The sequence below is a fragment of the Petromyzon marinus genome, chromosome 36 (genome assembly GCF_048934315.1).
Source record: "Petromyzon marinus isolate PM22_M1 ecotype Great Lakes invasive population chromosome 36, UKy_Petmar_22M1.pri1.0, whole genome shotgun sequence".
In the NCBI taxonomy this organism is placed as follows: domain Eukaryota; kingdom Metazoa; phylum Chordata; class Hyperoartia; order Petromyzontiformes; family Petromyzontidae; genus Petromyzon; species Petromyzon marinus.
The window spans coordinates 3,398,009-3,408,154 of NC_133702.1; the positions used below are offsets into that span (position 1 = coordinate 3,398,009).

General features: G+C 51.4%; 1 protein-coding gene across 6 annotated transcripts in view; it reads left to right on the forward strand.

Moving 5' to 3' along the window:
• PUS7L (pseudouridine synthase 7 like) overlaps positions 1–9,504 on the forward strand; it is a 31,342-nt gene extending 21,838 nt beyond the window's left edge. For 5 of the 6 annotated variants that reach the window (XM_032966685.2, XM_032966687.2, XM_032966684.2 and 2 more), the window contains 3 exons: positions 199–512; positions 6,471–6,524; positions 8,003–9,504. In XM_032966685.2, the coding sequence (XP_032822576.2) occupies positions 199–512; positions 6,471–6,524; positions 8,003–8,632 (998 nt within the window). In that variant the 3' untranslated portion in view covers positions 8,633–9,504. The remainder of the gene's footprint in view (positions 1–198; positions 513–6,470; positions 6,525–8,002) is intronic. The other variant, XM_032966689.2, reaches the window with a different exon arrangement.
• Positions 9,505–10,146: the final 642 nt, after the last annotated feature.

Genomic DNA, 10,146 nt, shown 5'->3' on the forward strand with positions numbered 1-10,146 from the left:
TTATAAATGTGGAGGGAAAACCTGAGGACCCAGGGACAAAGCCATGCAACCACAGAGAGACACCCAAACTCCAAATATACAACCTACGACCTCCTGTGTACCAGGCGAGGGAGATAAAATCTAGCCACCGTGGGACCCCCCCCAAGATGAGTTCACACCGCCCCCACCCTCCCCGCCCCCCCCCCCCCCCCCGCACAGGCGACGCCAAGCTAGCCCTGTCCCTGATGCCGGCGCACAAGACGCGCGAGCGACTGATGCTGCGCGCCCTGCACCGCTGCGGCCCCCCCCGCGGCGACGACGTCGGAGGGAGCGGCGGCGGCGGCGGCGGCGGCGGGCGAGCCGCCCGCGCCTGGGTGGCCCTGCCGCGCTCGGCGCGCCTCCTCTACCCGCAGGCCTACTGCAGCGCGCTGTGGAATCGAGCCGCCACGGTGCGCGTGCGGCTCCTCGGAGTCCGGCGCGCGGCCCGCGGGGATCTCGTGCTGCCGGAGGGCGCCGGCCGCCGACGGGACGCGGTGAGCGACGGCGGGGCGCCCGTGAGCGAGCCTCGCCCGCTGTCTGATGAGAGTTGGGCGCCACTGTGTCTAGCAGATGTTGACTACCTCGCCCGGTGTACGGGAGGTCGTGGGTTCAGGATCCCGACCCTTACGCCAGCCCCCGTATATTTGGAGTTTGCGCGTCTCGCTCCACGTGGTCGTGTGGATTTTTCCCTCCACATTTACGATGAAGATGCTTTTAGAGTAATTGTGGCCTGGTCGCTTCTGAAAAAGAGCTATATGGCTCGGTGGGCCTTCTCTGGTAAAATAAAAATAGTTTGTCTAGTTTGTCTACTTCGGGATGTCCGGAAAATGCAGTGCCTTTTGGGCATATCCTCGATCACTTTTCAATGGAAGGAAAACTTTTTCTTTTACTGTATGTTGATATCGAGGGAGTGCTGCGGTGGTGTAATGGTTATCACACTGGACGTGCGACCCAGAGGTCGCCAGTTTCAATCTCCCGGCGCGGCAGTTAAGACAGCGGTGCAAGTTTCATAAACTCCTCCCTCTAACCCCACCCCCCACCTTCTGTTCACCCAGCAGTATAAATCGGCACACCCACAGTGCGATTACGTAAAATGTGGTTACTCCGTCCTCTTGCCTAGACACCTAACCAGCATGGAAGAGTAGGCCAAATAACCTCTTGGAGGAGCTTTCTAAGCCTCGCGGAGGCTCTTCCGCCAGCGCTGGTGTGAGCACTGTTGGCACGATGTTTCCAGGAATGTTGTGAAAGTCATGAATATATGACAGGTGGCAGAAAAGGCCTCCGCCAACTCAACAATTCCAGAACGCACACGAGCCCGAGAACAGCCAAGAGGCCGTTGCACAGTTTTAAGTGGGTTGTGCTGCCCAGTCCACCATAAATATGATTTGCAGCCCAAATCATATTTACATCCATTCGTCCCTTTGAAGGTTGTTCTACGTGGTGCAACATTTTAGAAAAATTACACCGCTCTCTGTACAGGATGCCGTTTGTGAGCGGTTACGTGACGCTGATGAATACCTTTCTGTAATGAAAGCCAGCCCTTGGTGTAACGTCGGCAGAAGCGCACGAAGAGTGGCCATTGGTAAATAGCCACTCTTCGTGTAATTCCCTCGAATGAAGATCTATCACTTCGAGGAAAAGTTACGTTTACAGCCGTGGTTAATGTTGTATCAGAATTTGGCATCTTACATACATTAAATCAGAATGTGTTTTTAATGCATGAGGCTTGCTCGAGAAATCGTTGAGATGCGTTGTCTTCTGACTTTGCCCGGATTTAGGGGGCCCAAATAAATGGGCCCCAAAGTGAACGTACTGTACCTCACAATTTTTTTTTGCAAAGTGACATTTACAAAAACGAACAAAAAAAATCACGTGCCGTACATTTAAGTGCGCGTAGCGGAAAAGCGACAAACATTTCTGTGCGTAGGAAATAATTTGCCAGCCGACGCCAATGGCCGTTTCACACATTGCAAAGAAGATCATTTCTTTCCACTTTCCCCATTGATTATTTCGCAGGGGTAAATGTTTTCATTTTCACGGGACATTCGATCCACCGCGCGGCCATCGCTACGCTTGCTTACAGGCTCTCGGAGCTCGATTCAGTCGTGCGCCGTGCACGCACGATGAGCCCCGGGGAGGCACCCGCAAGAGGAAATGTTTTTTTCCCCGACCTCTGGGTGCCCGTTGGTCTGTCAAGTGGCCGGGCAAGAACCGGTGGGACGGTCGAGACGGACGGGTGGGACGAGCCCCCCGGGGGGGAGGAAGGTGGCGGATGCAAGGCCGCGCGCGTGTAAGGCATTAGCGCCCACCCGCCCATTCGCACGCTCGCTCGCTATACCTGGGCAGCCTTGGCCCTCGCAGCCACGAGGCGCGAGGGCCCCAGCAGGGACGAGGGGGAGTCCGGTCCGAGGCCACGCGCGCGGAAAGCACAACCCGTGGGAAGGGGGCTGTGAAAGTGGAGACTTTGTAACTGCTTAATAACAGCTGTGAACCCGCCTGAATGAGGTCCTATCCACTTACAGGGGGGGGGGGGGGAGGAATTAAGTTAAGGGCACCGAGAGGGTAAGTTTAGGAGACACACGCGGACTCTAATTTTTTTTTTGCTTGTGCTTCTCTCGGCTCCGCTTTTCTGTCATTGTGTCCGCGAGAGCCGTGGGCTTCTTTGTCCTCCCGCTGATGGAAGGCTCCGCGACGGAGGGGGGGGGGTGGGGGGTGGGGGGGAGCAGTGCGTGCGTGCGCGGCGAGTCGCCACGCTTTGTGTTGGGAGAGCGAGAGCCAGATGCCCTTTTGTCGCGGGGCGCACGTGGCTACGGTAGAAAAAAAAAAAAAATTTGTTCCTCCCGCGCATTTCCTGCACTTATCCGGAAAAAAAAAACAACTGCCGGGGCCCCCCGATCGCTTCCAACAATTACCACGGTCGGTGGCGTGCCCGCGTTACGTCAGCTGGGAATTGGGGCCCTGGGCCTAACCAGTTAGTCGGCACTTGCACCCCCATCCTATTGCTCCCCACCCCCAGTCAATCCCCAACTCCACGTCACCCCTTAACCCCTGCAACCCTGCAACCCTACCACCTACTAAATCCCATAACCTCTCTGAAAAGAGTGAGAGAGAGAGAGGAAAAATAAGAGACAAGACAAACAAGACAGAAACCAAATCCCTAGAGGAAACAAGTTGCTGCACTGGTGGTGGTCGCCGGTCGAATTGGTTGGGACGGAAATGAAGTGCAAATTCACTTAGCGTTTTCTTTCTAACAAAGAGAAGATTGAGGCGTGCGAAGAAGTAACCGCCGTGAGCTTTCATCTGTTTGCGTTACGATAGTTGTATTGGCACAGATGCCTGAGCAAAATGTACTTTTTATTTTTTCGACGTACCGTATACGAGCGTTTTAAAAAAAAACATTCTGTTTGTAACACGCGATTTGTCTTTCCTACGGCTGCGTGCGGGCAGGAGCTGGTGTTGGTGTCCAACTGCTCTAGAGTGGCGCTCCCGTTTTTTGCCGTGCCGTTAAAATACACCGGACCACGCTGTCGTCGGCAAGACGAATGGTGCTTTTGTGTGTAACACGATCCCTTAACAATGCCTACATGAACAGTTTTCTTAATAGTGAATCGTGCCTTTTGTGCGTCATCGTCACCGTCAATATTATTTACCCAGAGATTTCCTCGCTTAAGACTCACAACTCCTTTTCAGGAGGCTCCTGGCAGGTTTTCGCAGTACTAGGCGATGTCGCTGCTGAGTGTGATCCCATATTGAGTAATTTGCAGGTAAGGCCTTGCAGTCGCTCAGTAGAGTCGTCTGGTAGAGTTGTCCAGTAGAGTCGTTCAGTCGAGTCATCTGGGTAGAGTCGTCCGGAAGAGTCGTCCGCCGGAGTTGTCCGGTAAAGTTCTCCAGTAGAGTCCTCCGGTGGAATCGTCCGGTAGAGTCACGTGGTAGAATCATCTGGTAGAGTCATCCAGTAGAGTCTTCTGGTGGAGTCGTTCAGTCGAGTCAGCTCGTAGAGTCGTCCAGTAGAGTCGTTCAGTCGAGTCATCTGGGTAGAGTCGTCCGGAAGAGTCGTCCGTTGGAGTTGTCCGGTAAAGTCCTCCAGTAGAGTCCTCTGGTGGAATCGTCCGGTAGAGTTATCCGGTGGAGTCGTCCGGTAGAGTCGTCCAGTAGAGTCATCTGGTAGAATCATCTGGCAGAGTCGTTCAGTAGAGTCGTGTGGTGGAATCGTTCAGTGGAGTCAGCTCGTAGAGTCGTCCAGTAGCGTTGTTCAGTCGAGTCATCTGGTAGAGTCGTCCGGTGGAGTCGTCTGGTAGAGTCCATTGGAGTCGTCCGGTAGAATCGTCCGTTGGAGTCGTCCAGTGGAGGCATCCAATAGAGGCGTCTGGCAGACTCGTCTAGTCATCATCTGGTAGATTAGTCCAGTAGCCTCGTCCAGTGGAGTCGTCCGGTAGAGTTGTCCAGTAGAGTTGTCCAGAGCGTTGGCAGAGCATACCAACGCGCGCCTTCCTGCCCTTCCCCTCTGACCTGCGCCAGTCTTGCCCGCTATTGCGAGTCTGCATCCTGCCCCCGCCCTTTTACAGTTTGTCTGAGCAGTAAAGTGAAAGTGACATTTAACAATGATGAAAAAGCCATGCTCTCATTATGGAATTTATTTTAATTGGCCCGGTCATGCTACAAAAACCTCACGGTCAAGTTGGAGCCGTAGTGTAGGTTTAATCTTTGAGTTGCCCTCACCAACTGTTTAGTATTGGAGGTTAGAGACCTCCGGGGAAGTCATCCTCGTCGTCATCTTCTGTGCTGCTTCACAGCACTCCACGCCCCATGCCAGCAACGTGGTGCATCCTCTCCAATTCGACTCTCCAGCTGTCTGGTTAAATACATAACTTTAGCTTTTAAACGCCTGCACGTTCCCACTGATTGTGCACTTCTGATCGGGGGAACACACGAAACATTTCTCTTGGCGTCTTGCTTTATTCATGGATTTGTTTTGGTCTTTTTTTCACAACTTTACCCCAATTGCGCTGTCCGCATCATGTCATGCGCTTAAAATAAATCCACTCGGATCTCTCACAGGGCGACGCGAACCGATTGCGTTAAAGAACATCCCACTGAAGGAGATGTTACAGCGCTGGTTCTAAGAACGCCGTGCATCGTAATGATTGCGTGGTACAACCCCACAACATGGAGAACAAAACCCGATCATGCTGCTTGTTACCAGAGCGCACGTCTAGGCTGTACCATCTTCCCCTCCTGCATTGTCTGCGGCGTCACCTGTAACTGCTGTAACAAGATGCGATTATAATAATTCGCCTCTCGTACCAATTCAGTCTCGAGGCGCATGTCCATCCAATGCAAAAACAACTTGTCAAATGAGGGCTTCAGTTCAGTAAGATGAAATGTGTTGTGCCGTGCAAGCACGAGGGGAGATATTCCTGCCTGGCAGGAGCGGCAATAAAACGCACGCAGCGAAATCCTCCATTGTTTACGAGAATGACGGCGAGGCTTGGGAAATTAAAGAGCTGTGACTGAGAGTGGGGGTGAGAATAAGAGATGAGATATGCCGATAGGAAACCCGCGGTAGACAATTAGTTGTAGTGCCAAGACTGGCGTGGTGTTGCGTGGTTTGTCGATGGAAGGAAGGCGCGCACATGAGGATGTTTATGCCCCATGCCATCCTGCCAGAGCGTGCACACGTGGTGGCACTGTAAACAAACGGAGCAATCACGTATTTACTTGTAAAACCACCCAGGCATGGGAATCTTTATTTCCACAAGAGCCAGATGGTTTGCCGCAAATGCCTTGGTTGTGCTGTTGAAGTTGTGAAAAAGGACATTAATCCAACAGAACTTAGCAGGGCCAAATTGATGTAACATGACCCTTTGGAAGCGCAGGCATGAATCTACGGGTGACTGTGTGTTTCGTGTAGTCGGAGTAAAATAATAAACCGGCCCCCATCTCTGCTTGGGTAGTGGTTAATGAAGGCAGTGGTGTGGCAATGAAATGGCTTGCATCACAGCGGCCACGTTTATACTGCAGATGTTTTAAAGTGTGTATTCACAACTTAAAGGGATATTTTTATACCAATTTGTAATGGGTATCGTATAGGAATGAGTTTTGAATGTTAAAACATCTGAATTTTAGATTTGCATGTACAATTTTGGATATTTATTTTATTCCTTTGAATGCAAAATGTTCACGCTAAACATCGTGACATCACTATTGGCACACAAAAAATGGCGAAAGGGATGATGACGTGTCAGTGACGTGACTTCTGGACAAATGAAAAACCAAATTATTCTGATGAGGCATGTAAATTCGTGGATTTTACGAATCGATACAAAAAAACATCGGGAAATCCTTTGCATAAAGCAGAAACATTTGAATTGTATTTTTTTGTTACCGTTTGTGGGACCTGTAGGTGTGTGTGTGTGTAATAACTTTTGTGTAAACTGTGTTGTGTTTCACAGGTGCATGTTGTGACTGAGGAAGAGGAAGCTAATGAGGTTTACACAATCGACCAGGTATATGTATTGTCCATTGCGCGGACTCCCTGTTTATGGAGCAGTTAATGCATTTATTTTGTCATGGAACGTCAGTTAATTTTACGATGCTCAGGCAATTAGCCTAAATGTAACATTGGCAGTCCGTTTGCATAACTTGACAACGACCGAGCCTCACTTGCATAATTCGACTTGTGTGCCATGTAGGTAAGAATATATGGTAATTGGTGAATCTAGAGGGTTTTTTTAACGCGTTATAGTCAACCCATCTATAAAGATACAAATAGAAATACGTTTTAGTCTCATCAGCCTATTGGTTTCCCAAACCGATATTGTAAAACGGCAATTTGTTTATGTGAGCAAACTCTGGACAGGTTTAATACTCCGGGATGTCTTGAGCAGTCATGTAGGGGAGTGCTTGTGCCAACGGCATCTGGTAATCTAGAAGCGTTCGTTGAATACGTCTGACTCTGGCTGATGAGACTTAGAAAGTCGAAACCGGGGAACACTTTGCCTGCTTAATGAATGTATGCTTGATAAACATTTGTTTCTGAAGCCAATAGGCAGATTAATGAAACACACGCTTTATTTCTATGTGGAGACGCGAGTTCAGCTTGTAGACGTTTTTATTTTGATGCAAACATTGCATGGACGTGCATTCGAGCGGTATCACTGCCAGGTGTTGTGCTGCCACAGCTGGCATCCGGCAATGCGCACACGCAGTTTGTGGTTTAGGATGCGATGTCTTGTTGAGACAGCACAGATAGTAGGCGTTTGACATAGCCATGCAGGTGTTTCTTGTTTGCATGCTTAAAATGTTCTGGCAGAATAAAGGAATTGGACCAAACATTGGAAGCAGATGTCTTGACATTCAATTGCAGATTTTTTTTTTTTGGGGGGGGGGGGGGTACGTACAATAAACGTTGTTATCCACGGGTGAATTATATCCAGTGGTGGATGAACCGTGCTTGCGAAATAAGAAATGAAGATGTGATATTCCACGCTAATGAGTGCCTATTACATGTACTGCTTCTGTAATTAGCTATGCTGAGCTCGTGGCTCACGTGCATATTAGTCAGATGAACAATAAACACAGACAACACATTCTACTTATCCCCATTCTGCTTGGGTAAACAAATCGTCTATTTGAGCTATGTTTTGTTTTATCTGTGTTTTTGTTTTATCTGGGTCACTAACCCCTCTTCCCCAGTTACCCTGAATAATTGAACACCGGCTCTGGCTTAAGATTACCAATCTTTTGAAACATTATCCACGAGAGGGATTCTCAAAAAATAGTTAGAGCCCTTAAATGTCACTTGAAATCATTTGCGGCCTACAGTTGGCAGGTTGCACCGCACGCAGTCGCCACCACGCTAACCCTCGCGCTGCCTCGCGGTAATCACATTTTAAACGGCGGCGGTATTCGCCGCGCGGCGCACGGACGCGCCCGTCTCCAATCCGCCGCGCGAGCAAATCCGTGGCGCTGCCGCCCGAACCAGGTGGTGCTCCCCATGCCGGGCAGCAGTGTGCGGTACCCGGACAACGAGGCGGGCGCGGCCTACCGGGCCACGCTGCGGCGGGACGGCCTGGCGGACTCCGCATTCCGCGTCGCCGAGCTGCGCGTCAGCCTCCCCGGCGCCTACCGCCGGCTCCTGGCACGCCCCGCCAACGTCTCTCTCGCCTGGACGGAGCGGGGCCTGCCCGGCGCCACCCTCCTCCGCGTCGGCCGCGCCGGTGCCGCCGACGCGGCGGAGACCGCGGAGCGTGGGAGCCTCCCGGGCGCCGCCGGTCGCGCAAGTTGCCTCTCTTCGTCGAGAGCGGCCCAGGGCCTCGACCTCGAGGCCACGGAATCCGCTCGCCCGGCATCTGGCGACGGTGCCGCAAGCGACCTCAAATCGGAGAGTTGGGCGTCGCGAAGTTGTTTGCCGGCTCCTGGAGGAGGCGACGACGTTCGATTTGATGCGGAGGAGGCGTCCGCGGGCAATGGCAGTGGTGTCCCTGAGACTTCGGGCTCAGAGGAGACTTTTGCTGTTGGCTCCTCTTCCTCCCTGGTCATCACCTTTGATCTACCCTCGTCGTGCTATGCCACTGTGTGCCTCGGGGAGATGATGAAGCGTGAGGTGTGTTGACTGCGCCGGTTTGGACTTCGCCCAGATTGTGTGCATTGCCCAAGGCTTGGAGGAGTCGATTTGAGAACCCCTTTATACGAAATAACTGTCATCGCCGTTATCACTTATTGCAATACGTCTTAAGGTGCCCTGCTGCCTTTTAAGGGGGCACCCCAAGTGGCAGCTGTCCCTGTGCGGCACAAGATGAATGCAGCACCTGCCTGCAGTCCGCCGCCATTACTCTGCTAGTAGGGGGTTGCTCTGCGGCTTTTCCCAATTAAGTAACTTGTGGGGCAATTTACCAAATTTCTGTAAATTAATCCCAAATTACAACGTGGCACTGAAACACGTGGCCTCCTCTTTCCTGAATAACGTCGTGGGGTATTTAACGTCCACTGCGAAGGCGGACAGCGCAGCAGTATTTACGGTTCGTATTAACCGGGGCTGCCATGGGCTCGAACCACGAGCTACTTTTCGACCATGTCACTGTCCCGTAGAATTCCGGTGCGCTGTCCAGCGGCAGCTGTGACAGACGATCGGGCACGTCAAGTTATGTGAATGCTTCAAATGCTTCCTCGTGAGATTATCCTTAATTGTTTTGTCAGCAAACGCACAATACGTTCATGTGCGTGTTGTGTGCGACAACTTATGTTGTTGACAGTGTCTGAATATTGACGTGGTTTGAGGTTTATAATGAGGTTCATCTCATGATGAAAGTGTGCAATGTTGTTTTGAAAGCCATTGGAGTAAGCGATAGAAAGATTAAAAGCTCAAGTGACCTTGTGAGTATTGGTAGCGTTAAAAGAGTGCCAACATTGGAATTTTATTTCGTCTGTAAAATGAAAACATACACAACGTTAAAATAAAGAAACACTTTGGGTACAAAGATTTAACGAAGGCCTTTGATCTGAAATGTAATCGTGCCTTTGTGTTTATTTTGACCCGTTATCTGAAACATTTCCCATCATTTTACTTCCTCGGTCGACGAGAGGCAAGCAAATGACACTAACGCAAAGCTCAACATCGCTTACACTCCCACGTGACTCGCGTGAGATCGGCCGTAGTTCACGAGTAGCGCGCGTCGGCGATGAGCGGCGCACAGACAGGGCCCACGGCTCGTCAGAGGCACTTGCGCGCGGTCTTGGCGCAGCGTGCGGCGGCTTCACGCGCCGTCAAAGGCATCTGACGTCGATCCCTTCGCGCGTGTTGAGCGCCTCCAGTCCCGCTCTCAAAACCGTTACGCGATTGGGGCGTGGTTCAAAACGAGATTGCAGGTGTCGGACCAAAACGTGCGAGGTTGTTCGGGGTGGGAACCGCTTCCGTGACGGATTAGTTCAGGAATGGGGGCCGGATGGAGCAGACACAATAGTCGTGCAGGAGTAGGGCTGGCAAAGTTTGCCAGAGCCATAATATTTGTGGTTGTGGTGAGGCGGTCACCTGGCCCGATGAACATCTGCTTCGGCGGTTCAGAAACGTTTACAATTTTTTCTTCCTTTCGTGTACGGTCTTGCAATTGTGATGTCTCTGCGTGATGT